Source organism: Macrobrachium nipponense, chromosome 30 (genome assembly GCF_015104395.2).
Source record: "Macrobrachium nipponense isolate FS-2020 chromosome 30, ASM1510439v2, whole genome shotgun sequence".
Lineage (NCBI taxonomy): Eukaryota > Metazoa > Arthropoda > Malacostraca > Decapoda > Palaemonidae > Macrobrachium > Macrobrachium nipponense.
In genome coordinates this window covers 3,472,397-3,490,367 of record NC_087218.1, presented here as the reverse complement: position 1 = coordinate 3,490,367, position 17,971 = coordinate 3,472,397, and the positions used below count along the sequence as shown (strand labels likewise).

Genomic DNA, 17,971 nt, shown 5'->3' with positions numbered 1-17,971 from the left:
ATTCGCTTGCTATGTGGTTTATGGTTTCATTTTTCGTATTGCACTTCCTACATATGGGAGAGATGTTTTATTTCCATCTATCGTTCTTTGGACATATCTGGTTCTTAGGGCCTGATCTTGTGCCGCTGTTATCATTCCTTCAGTTTCCTTCTTTAGCTCTCCCCTCTGTAGCCATTGCCAATTGTCATCGCTGGCTAGTTCTTTAGTCTGTCTCATGTATTGTCCGTGCATTGGTTTGTTGTGCCAGTCCTCTGTTCTGTCTGTCTTTCTCCTGTCTCTGTAAATTTCTGGGTCTTCGTCTACTTTTATTAGTCCTTCTTCATGCACTCTTGAGCCACTCATCTTCACTGGTTTTCAGATATTGCCCCAGTGCTCTGTTTTCGATGTTGACGCAGTCCTCTATACTTAGTAGTCCTCTCCCTCCTTCCTTTCGTGTTATGTATAGTCTGTCCGTATTTGCTCTTGGGTGTAGTGCTTTGTGTATTGTCATATGTTTCCTGGTTTTCTGATCTATGCTGCGGAGTTCTGCCTTCGTCCATTCCACTATTCCTGCGCTGTATCTGATTACTGGCACTGCCCATGTGTTTATGGCTTTTATCATATTTCCTCCATTGAGTTTTGACTTGAGTATCGCCTTGAGTCTCTGTATATATTCTTTCCTGATCGTGTCCTTCATCTCTTGGTGTTTTATAAATACCCCTCCTTCCACTATTCCGCCCTAGGTATTTTGCTCCTGTCTCATCTATGTGTTTGATGTTGCTCCCATCTGGTAGCTTTATCCCTTCAGTTCTCGTTACTTTGCCTTTTTGTATGTTGACTAAGGCGCATTTTTCTATTCCAAACTCCATCCTGATGTCCCCAGATACAATCCTTACAGTCTGGATTAGGGTATCTATTTCCTTGATGCTCTTACCATACAGCTTGATGTCGTCCATCAACATCAGATGGTTGATTCTGTTGCCTCTTTTCTTGAGTTGGTACCCGGCATCCATCTTCTGTAGTACTTTTGTCATGGGAATCATGGCTACTACGAAGAGTAGTGAGGACAGTGAGTCGCCCTGGAAGATCCCTCTCCTGATATTAACCTCTGCTAGTCTTATTCCAGAGCTTGTAAGTATTGTATTCCAGTTGCGCATTGTATTTTTGAGGAAGCTGATGGTGTTTTCCTCTGCCCCATATATTTTCAGGCATTCTATTAGCCATTATTATTATTATTATTATTATTATTATTATTATTATTATTATTATTATTATATTTCAGTAGATGAAACCTATTAATATTTTTATAATGATTATTATTACTATATTCCAGATGATGAAACCTATTAATATTATTATTATTACAATTATTATTATAATATTTCAGTAGAAGAACCTATTAATATTATTATGATTATAATCTTATTATTATACTTCAGTAGATGAAACCTATTAATATTATTATTAAATTATTATTATCATTATATTTCAGTAGATGAAACCATTTAATCTATTATTATTAGAATTATTATTATATTCCAGTAGACGAAACCTGTTAATATTATTATTATTATAATCATCATTATTATTATTATTATTATTATTATTATTATTATTATTATTATTAGATGTAAGAAAAATAGAAAAAATCAATATATAAAATCAATTTGCTTAATTCTGCTATTATTATAATTATTATATTCCAGTCGACGAAACCTATTGATATTATTATTATTATTATTATATTTCAGTAGATGATACCTACTAATATTATTATAATTATTATTATTATTATTATATTCCAGTACATGAAACCTATTCACACGGAACAAGCACAACAAACGGGCATTAAATTGCAATTCAAGCTTCCAAAGAATGTTGGTTTCAACTGCCCACCGCTACAGACCCAACACTGAAGCAGTAACTGATCATGATACAGAGCCAGTGATTTTTCATCGCCTTGGGGAGGCGCGAACCCCTCGCGACTTTGAGTGGCATACCACGACACTAACCACTATACCAGCGGACCAGCTCCTGAATATCATCAGTAGACACAAAAGATCACATTGGACTTACTGGTTGGCATACAATGCACACCATTGGTTGTTTATTAGTTATGTCCTTTTTTGTCGTCCCAATAATGATGATGCTGGAGCATTGTATTCATTCTGGTCCCTGCTTTGACAAACAAAAGGCGTTTTTAATCATTTCTGCGCGAGTTATTGTAGTATTTCATGCTTGCAGGATAGCTGATTAGGTTTCGTGCTCATATAGCTCGAACCATTTCCTCGTTGTAGTCAACAATACCAAAATAAATTGAAACGAAACTATTCCTAAAATAGCTTAAAGTTCTCCTAAACAAAAGTGCGCTAACTTGATCTATTACCATGCATTACACAAATTGACGTTTTTGAGATGCTTGTGTCTGTCCAAAGGCAAATTTTTACATCTTAAATCCAGTGATTATTGAGAACGACCAGACCGTATTTCTAATACCCCATCCAGTTTTCATTTTGAATAAAATATAAGCCAAGCTCAGCCAATTCTAATTTCCCCGCCCCTCCAGTAAAAAAAAAAAGAAACAGACTCATCCTATCTCTTCCTCAAGTCTCTGGTTCTTAAAAATCTCTTTATCCTTCTCCCCAGGCACTTTGAGAATGTCAATTATACCACCCTGCACTTCTCTTTCTCTTGGCATTGTACTGTCATAATCTAGCTCAACAGAAATGTCCCCCTCGACGCATGTCAGCCTCCATCGATCAACCAGAATACTTCACAAAATAAGACGTATTCTTACATCACATTCTAGATGAAATAAATGCGTTGCCACAAACCGGTTTAGCGATCCCGATAGAATGCAACTAACTAGAAAAGAACATTGTATCAGGTTCCAAATGTTGATCAGACATGATTACTTTCCGCACAGGAGAGGAACTTGACGAGATAACTTTCGGGTGAACGAATTCTTCATTTAGTCTACGGATATTCTATCCATCTCTACTAAGTACTTGTTCCGCATACTGCTACCAAGTGTGAAGAGAACGAATTTGGGATGAAACAGGAAACGCACGAATAATTATCACATCACCGTGATTCATATAAATTATTCGAGCTACAAATGTCCTTTAATATCGAATTGATATATTTTCATATATGTCAACCGAAGGGGAATTTTTTAGTTGATAATAATTTCGTCCTCTCGTGGGTTCGAACCACCGCCCAGCGGACAGAGACGAACTCAGGACGTCAGTGATGTTATCGATTTGGCTCTGCCCCTCTCTTGAATATGCATAGAAATTACACTTTGAAATGCACGGCACAATAAAAATATACATAAATACTGAGTATTTCCAGCAATGCTCACGACTGAAAACAAAATACATATTACAAGGAGTTACAAGGATTAGGATGTCTCGAAGACTTGTTATAGTCCATCCGAGGAGAAATCGTGTGCTCACTTATCTCTAGGAGCAGGTTTTACTGTTCATTCACAGTGTCTCAATTAGGTAACACAAGTTCTAACATAAATTCTATTTAAAAAACTATATCGCATTCTTCTATAGGTTGATGAACAATCCAAATTAAGAAATAGAATCTGGAGAATATATTCTATTAATAATGAGACAAGACTTTTATGTGTAAGCACTGAGAGCATTCACAGTTGCCTTACCTGATGGTTTCCTTGAAGAACACAGAAAAAAGGGTGATGCCGATCCCACAACCAGACTGAGCGATGATTTCGACAAATTCTCGTCGTCTTTTGAAATACTGACCCAGCATAAGGTTCGCCGTCTCTCTCGTCATGCCCACGCCAATGCCCAGCACCAAGCCATAACTTGTAGGAAACATAATGCCAAAATTAATTCCAAAGGAGCACCCACTACCAAAAAAGCTAATCACACGCTTTCAGGTTCAAGCACATCTACATAATGCTGTACTGTATTTACTGATAGCATAAATATAAACCTAACACTTCTCATTCTCAACACTCTTACAATTAATTTAATTATTTCCCCGTTGGACGAGTGGGTTACGTGCTCGCCTACCGATCCGGTAGTCCGAGTTCGATTCCCCGCTCTGCCAACGTGTAATCAGAGGAATTTACATATGATTATTAGAAATTATTTTCTCGAAATAATATGGTTCGGATCCCACAATAAGCTGTAGGTCCCTTTGCTAGGTGACCAATTGGTTCCCAGCCACGTAAAAATATCTAATCTTTCTCGCCAGCCCTAGGAGAGCTGTTCATCAGCTCAGTCGTCTTGTTAAACTAAGATAGAGTTAAATTATGAAAGACGAAGCTTTTGCAGCCTTCCAGCTATTTTCTTCACTGAAAAGAATATTCCAAACGAGTAAGGAAATAAAAACATACAAAATAGATTGTTTGTTTGTTTGTATGGCGTTCTTGCGTAGCATGGTACCAGCGGTTATTCAGCAACGGGACCAACGGCTTTACGTGACATCCGAACCACGTCGAGAATGAACTTCTACCACAAGAAATACACTTCTCTAACACCCCAATGGAATGCCAGAGAATCGGATCACGCCACTGAGGCGCTCACACAAAATAGAGGACACATACATGAGATTGTCAGTGAGGAAACGCTCCACACTCACCTCAGAAAGACCTGGTGGATCTGCAAGGCGAACGACGCGAAGAGAACAGCTAATGCCATGACTAGACCACCGATGACGGCTGTCAGCCGCGTTGACTTCCTCCTGCACACAGCCACTACTATCGGGGCTGCTAGGCGAGATATGGCCATACTTGTGGAGCCTACCCAACCTGTTGGCGCGCGACAGATAAATTGACAATGTGATACGACCTAACAAAAGGAACCCATAAATAACACGACTCATCAAACATCATATTACATGACTGGTAAAAATGTTCTGTTGCAACAGAATTCCATCTCATCAAAGGAGCCCATAAAAACGCCAAAATCTAGAAAGAAATTACTACTATATTTCAGAGACTACTACTGTCTCTCCCTTCAGGTAGGTGGTCACCTACCTGAAGAGAGAGGCAGCAGTCTCTGAAATATAGTAGTTTCTGTATCTTGGTGTTTATATGGGCTCCTTTCATGAGATGGAATTCTGTCGTAACAGAACATTTTTACCAGTCCTGCAATATGATATTCGATGAGTCGTGTTATTTTACAAAGTATCATCTAATTACTGAGAATACTGTAACAAGACTACAGATAAACTGAAAATGTAATATGATGTTTAATGAGTCTGTTATATTACAAACTATCGTCAATTTACTTAGAATACTATAACAAGACTACAGATAAATTGATAATGTAATATGATGTTTGATGAGTCGTGCTATTTTACAAACTATCGTCTAATTACTGAGAATACTGTAACAAGACTGCTGACACACTTTTCGGCAAACCAAACACCATGAATAGGCTCAATCCTACTTTAATAAGATCGTTTGCAAGGTGTAATATCACATCAACTCTTACCCAAAGCCAAAGACGTGCATACTATTAACAGGTAGAAAGGAATAACAAAATGACTGGCCAAGATGGTAACTTTAATCAGATGGTGTAGATAAATGATTCCAAGGTAAATATGGGTTTATACTGTTTGGTTAAAACAGCAAGTTGAAGAGCTGACTTCATTCATTCTCTAACCACACACCACCTTGTAAAGAATTTGAAAATATATCCAGGAAGAAAATACTCACCGTATCTAAGAAGAAATAAAGATAGAAAATAGTCAGAGATCTATTCTAAAATTCTTACTATACGTTTCGTGATTTATTTAAACGGTTTACATGTCATCTATAACTTTTGGAACAGAGTTGGAGAATTAGCAGAACATGAAGGGGGATGAATGACTTTGAAAGCTTCTTTCAGTGTTGTCGAGAAAATGACTCTCATAAAAGGTCACGAGGCCTTTTAAGAGTTTCATGTTGCTGTAGACATTAAAAGCCTCGAAGTCTGTGTACAAGTTTCTTATGACCCTCTTGTCTTAGGAGATTTGCACTAGACTCAGATGCTTTCACTGTTGTCTACAGCAACCTGACACTCATAAAAGGTCAAAAGGCCTTTTACGAGTGTCATTTTCTCGACAACACTGAAAGAAAACATCAAAGTCATTCATCCTCCTTCATGTTCTGCTAATTCTCCAACTCTGCTCCAAAAGTTGGTAACAGTGGAGCTAGACCAAAGGTATAGTATATTAGCCCCTTGACCTGCAACATGAACAGGTTCTTTATGTATTCCTGTGCCTTTCTCAAGTAGAGGTTCTCAGATACTAAAGTCTCTCTATAGCTGGAATGTGCTTTGCTATCTATCAGTTTGTCAGATGTAGCAATCCATGATGGAGGAACAAAAGTGTCATCAGTAAACACTCCATTGAAAATATTTTTGAACTGTGCAACACATCACAGCCATAAGGACCGGTACCAAAATCCTCATCTCATTACCTTTTGCGACCACTTGTCATACAGCATTACTTTCAACGGCCAATCTCTTCACTCTACTCAAATAAACAAAATGAGCGCCTTTTATATAGACTGTTTACTGGTTAAGTCTAGACGGTTTACTGGTTAAGTGTGATGACTGCTCAAAAGGAAGCGAGCATCTTCTAGACTGCAAACAAAATGCCCCTAAATGTACACTGAAGAATTAACACGTAAAAAATGCACTGAAGTTTCTTCGGCGCAATCGAGTTTTCTGTACATCGTATAATGCTGTATAAGACCATCAGCACTACAGTTGCTTCCCTGATGCGGTAGAGTGGGGTGCGTCCACACCTCCGGAAAGCGCTGCCAGATGCGCGATCCATGCCCAACTTTAACCTTGTATAAAATAGCCACTGAAGCTAGAGGGCTGCAATTTGGTACGTTTGATGATTGGAGGGTGGATGGTCAACATACCAATTTGCAGGTCTCTAGCCTCTGTAGTTTTTATAGATCTGAGGGCACGACCTCATTCTCCCGGCCGTGTCTTGTACTTGGTCTCGTGCCGTCTGGTCTCTAGGTGATTTGGTCCGTGGCCAGGCTGTGTATTTGTTTTCACGTTACCCAAATGTTTGCGGAAAACTAACTGAATGTACCCGGCTAGACACAACTTTTACAGGTTTTAATTTTTCACATTTTTTGTTTTGTTCGGTGCAATTTGAGGCTGTTAGTTTTGCATGATATAAATGTTGTTTTCATTGCACAAGACGTGAGACTAATGTGTTATCGCCTTTTATTCAGTATAAAGTACAGTTCCCTTTAGTCATTTTTATAAACTTACAATCACCATTTTGTTCCATGGTGTAACATAGCTACATCGTATAGTACCAAAATGAGATTATTGCAAATTACATCTGGATGTAACTCATTTTTATAATATATGAAAAATTAATTTCTCGTCTCCCTCGGCTTTGTATACTTGATACATGACATCGATACACGCAGCTCAAATTATTCTAAAAAATGATTAGATGTAGAACAAAAACAAATATTGAAACTATGGCTTATTTATCTATAATCTATTACTTTAACACTAGTCTTATGATTTTGATCTTCAGTTCTCTCTCTCTCTCTCTCTCTCTCTCTCTCTCTCTCTCTGCATTTTTTGCCATTATTATAATATTAGTTCATACTATTAGTCAGTCAAGCAGTCTCTCTCTCTCTCTCTCTCTTCTCTCTCTCTCTCTCTCTCTCTCTCTCTCACACAAAAGCGCATGCGCGAGTGCGCGCAATCGCCTACCTAAATAAAATGCAAAGGAACGAAGTTGACGATAATGATAAAAGAAGGCAAATGAGTAAATAAATGAGGCCAAAATAATTGCATCATAAACTTGACAACTTCTTTTAAAGTTTCACTGATAGACATACATAGTGTCTCCAGAGTCCTTAGAGAGAGAAAAATCGGATATATCTTAGGTATACCTGGTTCACTTAAGGTAGATTCTTGGATGAGCCGTACGCCTACGAGACGTTTGTTTAGTGGCCGTTGATTGGCTGGTACCGAGAGGTAGGCAGCTCCCCGCCAATCAGCGCCCGCCAAACAAACGTCTCGTAGGCATAGGGCTTACCCAAGAATCTACCTTAAGTGAACCCCAAGGGTTTTGACCCGGTATGTATGGACCCTTTGCAAAGGTGTGTTTAGTGCGAACCCGTTGGGAATTACAGTAAAAACATAAAAACAAAAGATTGTAAATATCATAAAGATAATGACCACCAAGAAATGGTAGTCCTAGATAACGAACCCCGAAAATCCTTGGGGGTCACCGTCTAGGAAAAATCCGGAGTCAACTCAGACGGAAATTCAGGGACTGGATTTAAGAATTGAATTCAGACTCGTACTAAATTATTTCCACTTTAGTTTAGGACATCTTCCAGCGGAATTATAATAAGCAGGGGTAAAAATATACATTGTACATGGTAGATTAGCAATTTCTGCTGTTAGGTGGTGCTAGTGTTTTTCATTGAACCGTTTGTGATCATCTGCACTACCACTATTCTGTATATAATGCATATTTATATCACTCTCTATCGGTCCTCTTAAATAATTCCAACCTTTATGGGGAAGTTTGGTCTGGATTCATACTTTGTCCTTCATTTTACTTCCTGGTAACATATATACATACATACATACATGTGAGGTTGTAGTCCACAGGGGAGAAGAAAAGCTGAAATTCCATTTAGATAAACAGTTTCGGCCTCCACTGGCCCTTAATAAACAGGAATTTCAGCTTTTCTTTTCCCCTGTGGACTACAACCTCATATAGTATCTATCTTCGTGAAAAGGAAGACTAAAACCTCATACATACATGTATGTATAACTGAATCACGAAAGTTTGAAAGGTATAAGCCACTTCCTTCGTGGCTTATACCTTTACATAAATGTATGTATGTATGTATGTATGTATGTATGCATATCTGAAATCTAAGTGTGAGCTCAGGCTTCCCCAAATACATGTATTTTTATTCTATCCTCATCGAAGTCTACTCCTAAAATTAGGTCTAACAGATATTATCTGCAAAGTTGAGAAGCACAGTATGGTACCACACGTAAGAGCATATGAAGAAGGATGCAGAATGAGCTGTTGTTATACGAGACACCCATACTCACTTGCTCCCATTGTATGATTTTGGCCCACGTGGTCCAGGAGGTCGGTGAACAGTACTCCATATGAGAACTGGAGGCCCGTGGTGAGGACATGGACCACAAATACGCAAGCACAAATCAGCCATCCCCATCCTCCTGAAATGGAAAAAAAAAGTAAATAATTCATGAACAAAAAACAAATCATCGCCAGAGCACAAACCGACCACAGTTCAGGAGAAATGTCAAGAAGTATGAAAAAGGCAAAAGAACCCCCAGATAGTTAAATGTTAAAGGGTATCAGTTGAAGAGATATAATCCACGGTAATCCAGTCGTGAGCTGAAACGATACACAGAGCTAAGAGCTACGGAATGGGTAACCAGAAAGCAACATTCACACGAAAAATATATAAGACTAACTATTACATTTTCTATATATACTTATTTTGGTCACGAACTTCATAATTATATGCGTCAGGCTTAAAATGAAATGGTCAGGGCGTATGATTAAAATACTACCCTTGTTTTGACTTGATGATACTAGACTTATGAAAAATGAATAGAATCCTGGTTAAATAAATGATGAATATAGATGAGGAAGTCAGAAAAAGGCGTTGGTTTCTCATATATATATATATATATATATATATATATATATATATATATATATATATATATATATATATGTATAGATATATATATTATATATATCTATATATATATATATATATATATATATATATATAAAACTTTGACCTTCACACCTATTCTCTTGCAGCCTCAGATCATCGGGCACAGCGACTCATCACCATCATTACCTAACACAGCGACTCTTCACTATCATCACCTAACACAGTGACTCATCACCATCATTACCTAACACAGCGACTCTTCACTATCATCACCTAACACAGCGACTCTTCACTATCATTACCTAACACAGCGACTCTTCACTATCATCACCTAACACAGCGACTCTTCACTATCATCACCTAACACAGCGACTCTTCACTATCATTACCTAACACAACGACTCTTCTCTATCATTACCTAACACAGCGACTCTTCACTATCATCACCTAACACAGCGACTCTTCCCTATCATCACCTAACATAACGACTCTTCACTATCATCACCTAACACAGCAACTCTTCACTATCTTCACCTAACACAGCGACTCTTCACTATCATTACCTAACAGTGTCATAGGGTACGTACAACCATCACTTCGTTCACCATTCATATCCGCTCTCTCCTATCCTACAATCTTCGATCTACTTATACCTTTTCTCTAGTTCTCTCAACACTCCATTGAAATGAATATCAAACGGACATAAGACTTATACCTTTTTTCTAGTTCTCTCAACACTCCATTGAAATGAATATCAAACGGACATAAAGACGTATAAATCTGATACCCACACTTCAACCAAGACCGTCAGTCACTCCTCTCAACCTACGTAATCTCGCTTTCATAAGAAAAGCTTTTAATGACTCTTCTAAGAAAATATAATTTGTGGGATTAATGTATTTATACATCCCTCTAATTTCCCTGGGCCTACGTACGTCACATACACATTTTATATATTTATCCCTTAACTCTTCACAAAACCGTTCCATAAAAGCGTTAAGTCTATCTTAGTTTAACCAGACCACTGAGCTGAATTAACAGATCTCCCAGAGGATTAGATATTTTCACGTGGCTAGCTAGGAACCAATTGACTACTTAGCAAAGGGACCCTACTGCTTATTGTGGGATCCGAACCACATCGAGAAAGGAATTTCTATCACCAGAAATACATTATTCATCTGATTCTCCGTTGGCAGAGCGGTGAATCGGACCCGGACCATGAGATCGGTAGTCCAGTACGTAACCGCCTGGTCCAACGAGGAATCGAGATAAAAAGGTTCTATAACATGTACTTTATAGTTTGGCTCTTTCTCTTGCTAAGGTCAATAATATCTGTCAACGTTCACTCACATTTCCAAATGAACTAACGAGTGGCGAGCCCCACAATCACGACTTTATTCTCTTCCCCGAAACAAAAGAACAACGGCTCTTTCCCTCCTCTGCTTTGTTCCCTCATCCAAGCGCGCCTTATGAAGCTCGGCTCTTCAGTCACACCATCACGCCACTTGCATTCATAACAACTCGCTGCTATAGTTTACGCGCTCCCCTACCGATTCGGTAGTACCGAGTTCGACACCCAGCTCTGCCAACGTGGAATCAGAGGAATCTGTTTCTGGTGATTAGAAATTCATTTCTCGATGTAATGTGGGTTCGAATCCCACAATAGGCTGTAGGTCCCGTTGCTAGGTAACCAATTGGTTCCTAGCCACGTGAAAATATCTAATCCTTCGGGCCAGCCCCAGTAGAGCTGTTAATCAGCTCAGTGGTCTGGTTGAAACTTTGTTTTCTTCAATCTTACAACTGCCTCTCCGACCGCCGTGGAAGGGAGCACCGACAGCGCATCTCACGTGGAGCACTATAGGCATTTCTAAAGGTTTTTTGCAGCGTCCCTTAGGCCCTCTGCTGCAATCACTTTTTTAACCCTTTACTTTACCTCCGTCCTTACTTCCTTCCTTCCATCTCGCTGTCCTATCATTCCAATCCGTCTTTTCACTTAAGGCAATGACTTAGAGCCAATTTTTCATAAATCGATAAATAAGCTGCCTTTATTTCTACCTTAGTTCACCCCTTACATTATTCAGAGCTGCCTATCCTCCACTGTCTTCTATCTCTACAGTCAATCATTTCTGCTACTGACAATACTGCGTTCTCTTCGAACGGCATGACTTCATTAGCATCACTGAGGTGCACTGTAGGCATTACCAAAGGTTCTTTGCAGCGTGCCTTCGACCCCTAGCTGCAACCGCTTTCATTCCTTTTACTTTACCTCCGTTCATATCTTTCTTCCATCTTGCTATCCACCCTCTCCTAACAATTATTTCATAGTGCAACTACTTTGAGGTTTTCCTTCTGTTACACCTTTCAAACCTACTTGCTCTCAATTACCTATCCAGCGCCGAATGACCTCATAGGTCCCAGTGATTGGCCTTTAGGCCTAAACTCTATACTCCATCTCATTCCCCCATTCCAGTAGCATCTATTGCTTCGATATCCATTTGTTGAGTTATGTGTCCACTCTGCCTGTACTTCTTTCTGTCTCTAAAGTACCTGTTCTAGTTCACTCATATGTTTTTATTGACAAACCTCTTTGTCGCCTCCACTTTCTCTTGACAATTTTCATCGAATTTTTTTGTCTTGCAGCTGAAATTGAAGCTCTCTCCCTTCACTAAACACTTCTTCCATTATTCACTTTACGAAACCAACTCACGCTACTCTTCTATTTTTCTTCTAACTTCCTCATCACCATCATGAGAGAGACCTCGTATTCCTCTATTCCTCGTTCCCGCGCGCGCGCACAGCCGCAGGCACTCACTCCTTGCTGGCCATTAACTCCTTCCATTCCGGTATCTTAAGGCCCCCCTCTTATTTCTCTCAACCACTTTCAGTCTCACTGCTTTCATGTCGAACTCGTGTACCTTCATTGCAGTTGTAGTACCACGGCGACGCTTGCAGTGTGCAATGGAAGGCGTCTGATGTCAGCAGCAAGCCATTTCTGTCAACCCAGAGCTAATCTGAGCTGGGGAAAGGAGTTTTATTTGTTTATCATTTTTGTCCAAGTAGATTACACAGGCCTTGGGTAATTGGTCATTTGCTGCAGAGGTTCGCTGGGGAAATGGAAACAAGTGGAAGGCGGAATCTAATCGGGCTGTTCAAAGGACGCCGTTCTCTCAACCCAAGGAAGAAGAAAATTGTCTCCTATATTACTTTGGTATATCAGCCAAGTATATACCTACCAATCATACTTTGATATATCTGCCAAGTATACCTACCAATCGTACTTTAATAATGTCTGCCAAGTATATCTACCAATCATATTTTGATATATCTGCCAAGTATATCTACCAATCATACTTTGATATATCTGCCAAGTATATATTTACCAGTCGTACTTTTGATATATCTGCCAAGTATATCTACCAATCATATCGCTGACATGACAAAACACTTAAAAATGTGTAAAACTGTTTCTTGAATGACTCACTATATATCAGACCTGTCGGCGAAACAAAAATATAGAATTGAACTGAATATAAAATTTAGGCCAATGGGGCCTATGAGGTCATACACCGCTGATACGGAAATTGAAGAGCAAAAAGGCTTGAAAGGCGTAACGGGAGGAAAGCCCCAAAGCAGTTACAATATGAATCAACTGTTAGAAGAGGGTGGAAAGTATACGAAGAAAGAGAATAGGAATAGACGTACAGTAAAAGGAACGAAAGGGGTTGCAGCTAGGGGGCCCAAGGCACGCTGCTCCAAAGAACCTTTTAAAGTAGTGCCTACAGGATATCCCGCGAGGTGCACCGGCGAAAAATATAAAACGATCATGACTTTCACTTTTGTAACGAGGCTCCTTCACGACGTCGACTGAAATATGATAATCGCCGCCAGAATTAGCGCAGGAAGTCGAGCTTACGTCTCATTGTGAGACGACCGTCGTTGAATGACTTTTTTTTCTCTCTCTCTCTCTCTCCCAACCCGTTTAAAGTAAGATTGATAAATCCCGGCTCTTCTTATGAGACTCCTCTTTTATTTCGAAGACTATATTCTGTTTTTTTTTCATCTGTCCATCCGCCTGTGGTGTTTTTGTATGGTAACACTGCGTCCCGGGCTTTAGATAGTTACGCTATTTGTAAGTTTTAGGTAAATAAAGGATATCTGGGTGTACATTTGCAACTGAAAAGTGTTTTAATAATTTACTGTATGCGAATTACACCGTTAATATACGAAATATGATATTATTATAATCGTTGAATGTAACTATCTAAAGCCCGGGACGCAGTGTTACCATACAAAAACACCACAGGCGGATGGACAGATGGAAAAAAACAGAGTATACATAGGCAAGACACGTCGTTAAAAAGCTGCTTAGAATCTAACTTGACGAGTAAACTTGTCAATGACGGAGAACTAGAAAAATGTATATTAAAAGTCAACGAGAAGAATGTATGACCTTTCTAAGAGCAGAACTAGAGTGGCGAGGGGGCGGGGTGGGGGGGGGGGGGGGGGGGGGGGGGGGGGGGGGGGGGGGGGGGGGGGGGGGGGGGGGGGGGGGGGGGGGGGGGGGGGGGGGGGGGGGGATTTTGCTAAACGGAAGCTGAAGCGTCCGAAGCACTGTCCAATTCAATTAGAGACAAGGAGACGCAGCAAGCGAAAGGCAACGAAAGAGAATAATAAGTATAGTCAGAAGAAGAAAAATGGTGAAAAGGACACGACTCCAGCTGAAGCGCTAACGACATACGAGAAAGGAGGAACTGCTAAGAAGGAAAAAAAAAAAAAAAAAGAAAAAGGAAAAAAAAAAAAGGTTGGAGAGGCGAAATGAAAGGGGAGGGGAGAGTGGATATCGGAGGGAAAAAATAAGAGAGAGGAGATAGGAAGGGAAAGCGGAAGGAATGATAATCGAGAAGAAGAAGAAGAAGAATAAGAAGAAGCCTCATATGCACCGAACGGAGGGATAAGCAGGAGAGGAAAAGTGTGGAAGCGGTAATAAAGGAAGGCGGATGGTGGCAGAAGAAGAAGAAGAAGAAGAAGAAGAAGAAGAAGAAGCATTGTATACTGCACCGCGTAGTAGAGCATCGTAATAATCAATATTTAAAGTTGTATGTTTCTAGGCTCCCTTTGGTAAGGCTAAGGAACATAATACAGGAGACATAAAAACATCGATTGGCGATGGAGACTTCTTCGAGGACCATCTCGTGTTACGGCCAGGATCCATAATTGAATCTGTCCGTGTGTGTGCGCGCATCCTTCCGTCTCTGTCACGCTCTGTTGCACGCCATGTGGGAAAGGGACTTATTTAACTATAACTTGGTACAAAATATTATCATTCATTATCAAGAGACCTATTATCATTCATTATCAAGAGACCTATTCACATGGAACGAGCATACCAGACAAGCTTCGAAAGGAATTTTGGTTTCAACCTCCCACCGCGGACTCCACACTGCAGCGATAACTGATCATGATACAGAGCCTGTGATATTTCCTCGCCTTGGGGGAGACACGAACCAACATTCCCCTTTCTCCCTGACATCTGAGTGGCCAGTCATGGACACTAACCACCATACCAGCGGACCAGCTAGAATGAGATAGATCAGAGTGCATTTTTGCAGATAATCCCTGTCAGGGGCGGATAGTGGGGCTGCGTGCCTACCAGTGGTTACCACCATGAGTGACGTCATGGTGGGGAGTTGGGGTTAACTGAGGCTGACATCCGCCTGAGGGGCAATAGTCTGGGGAAGGACTGAAACTGACGATTTTGACTTTGATATCTGCTACAACACTCCTTCCTTTCCCATCTGATATCTGCTTCAACGCTCATTCCTTTCCCATCCGATATCTGCTACAACGCTCATTCCTTTCCCACCTGAAACAGTCGAGAGAAAGTCCCGAAGACGACACGCTTACCTTCAGGATAGTAATGTTGTCTTATGGTGGATGTTTTAGCATCGTGTCGCTTCAGGCCCGGGATATGTTTCTGGAAGGAGTTCATCTCCCTCTCGGCGATCACCTGCAGCCCGTCGATCACATTATCGTCCCCGAGATCTTCGTACTTCGAGTACTTATCCGTAACGTGACCATCTGAAATTAAAGAAAATAAAAAAAACCCTTAGTCTCATTCGTGATCACCTAGAATTGTTTACTTTCAAGAGACTTGGTCTGCTATGATCTATATAAAGTTATCGCTTACTCGGGGAGTCAGCCTACAAACTACTTGTTGTTGTTGCTCTGTTTGAGAGGGTAGGAAAGGTCAACAAAGGAGCCTAAAAAGGTCTGAAAAATGTGTTTTGTGTCGAGTTAAAGAGACAAGAATTTAGGGATAAGATTTTCATGATTTATTTACTACTATGAGATTCAGGGCCTCTGTAACACGGTTACACATTATATCTACACATAAATTTTGACTGTATTCTGCATTACGTAGGTTGAATAAATTTGGTACTTATAATGTAAAAGTTACTTTTTTTGAAGACGGGCCAACTTACTCAGAGAAAAGGTTTAGAACGCACTCGTTACGTAACTTATGACAGCATTTCTTCCCTCTTTCTCGATGGATGATTGGCTATATGTAACGAAGGCTAGACCTCTGGCAACAATGACATAAAATGTAAATACAAGCAAAGCAGTAGACCTTTATGAACTCTGAAACCTCTCCACTGATAATTGTCATAATGAACAAACCAACAAAATATGTTAATAAATACAAAAACACTTCGATTATTAGTCCAACTCCAAAATAAGTTTCCTAAGAAATTACAGTCTACTTTATAGGTCACAATCAGATTGACAAGATGTAGGGAATAGTTGGCAATTTTCAAAAACATAGTAGACAAGCTTAATTTGATAACTGCTATATCCAATGTCAAACAATTTTTATTTATTGGCTATCTACATATTTACTAAAAAAAAAAGAAAACAAAATAGCCGTTACCGCATTTTGGCTTTGAACCTTCACCAATAATTATCGCCGTCAGAATGATGACTTCATGAGGCTCCACCCACTTTGGCCTCGTTATAATTCAGGATAACACTGAAGGCTATCATGGGCATTGTTGACTTAGAAAATTTAACTTATGGCTATAAAAACTCATTTCTCGAGCAGCTGCAAGAAGTGCTAAATGATCCTCAAGGATTTCAGCAATTGGCCTAAACGTTTAATTCATGTATATTACTGCTATTACTACAGTAGTATTACTACGCTAGCACAGATACCCCACCCACATCTATGTATCGTTCCGCCATTCATAAAGTCTTTGTCATGGCCACGGGCTTTCTCTTGACTGTAAAAAGTTGCAAGTCGTAAGACAAATGCAGTTTTGCAACCACGGGGAAAATTCCAAATCCTGTTAGCCATTATTGACTGCTATGGGTTTCAGAGCCGATGGAATAAGGTGAATGAGTTTCTGTCTGGTGGATGGGCGGGGCAACATTTCGTCAAATGTTGTTTACCTTGCTTACATAATGAATGTTTTTCGACTCTTGGCTCGTAATCATTAGCCATGGCATCGGCTGGATAATTTTTACTCTATAAAAATTAAAACTATCAGGTTTAGGTCATTGATAATGCTGCCAAAATTTGTGTGTGGTTGTAAAATATACTTATGTCAACTTTCAGCAACATCCGATGCTTTGATAAGGAGCAAAGTCCAAAAAACCGTGTTACAGAGGCCCTGAATCTCATAGTAAATGAAAATGTAAGACAAACAATGTGCATGTTAAACAGTATAGAAAAATTATTTGTATTAAAATACAGCATATTCATTTTCATTTTCGTAGGTGAAACAAGGCTCTATTTGACCGTAGATTTTAGCATGTCTTAATGTACATTAAAAGTTTGTAATATAATGTTTACAACTTAAGTGTGAGGGAAAAATCTTGCACGTGCACCGAGTAAGCTGGAGGTCGGATCATGCCTTGTTTTTACAACTAGTAATTACAGTTGAAATTTATTTCGGTCTGGTACACCACTGTTAGCAGACCAGGAATGATCAAAATTGTGTAAATCTGCGTCTCACTGTAATCGAATCACACATACTTATCATCATGTAATTCGAGAACCAGTTACTCAAGCCCCTATATTATCAGAATCATATACAATAGATAATATATATATATATATATATATATATATATATATATATATATATATATATGTGTGTGTGTGTGTGTGTGTGTGTGTGTGTATAATATTACCTTTTACCTTGAAGAAACAGTTATTTACTCTTAATATATACTCTAACTCATGGCACATTTACTTAGAGAGGTAAACTTTTCTTTGTATACCACCGAAGAAATGACAAAAAC

General features: G+C 39.4%; 1 protein-coding gene across 7 annotated transcripts in view; it reads right to left on the bottom strand.

Annotated features, from left to right (window-relative positions):
- LOC135202227 (monocarboxylate transporter 12-like) overlaps nucleotides 1-17,971 on the bottom strand; it is a 549,632-nt gene that overhangs the window by 10,576 nt on the left and 521,085 nt on the right. For all 7 annotated transcript variants that reach the window (XM_064231495.1, XM_064231494.1, XM_064231493.1 and 4 more), the window contains 4 exons: nucleotides 15,575-15,748; nucleotides 9,066-9,197; nucleotides 4,597-4,765; nucleotides 3,650-3,814 (listed from right to left, as the gene is read on the bottom strand). In XM_064231495.1, the coding sequence (XP_064087565.1) occupies nucleotides 3,650-3,814; nucleotides 4,597-4,765; nucleotides 9,066-9,197; nucleotides 15,575-15,748 (640 nt within the window). The remainder of the gene's footprint in view (nucleotides 1-3,649; nucleotides 3,815-4,596; nucleotides 4,766-9,065; nucleotides 9,198-15,574; nucleotides 15,749-17,971) is intronic.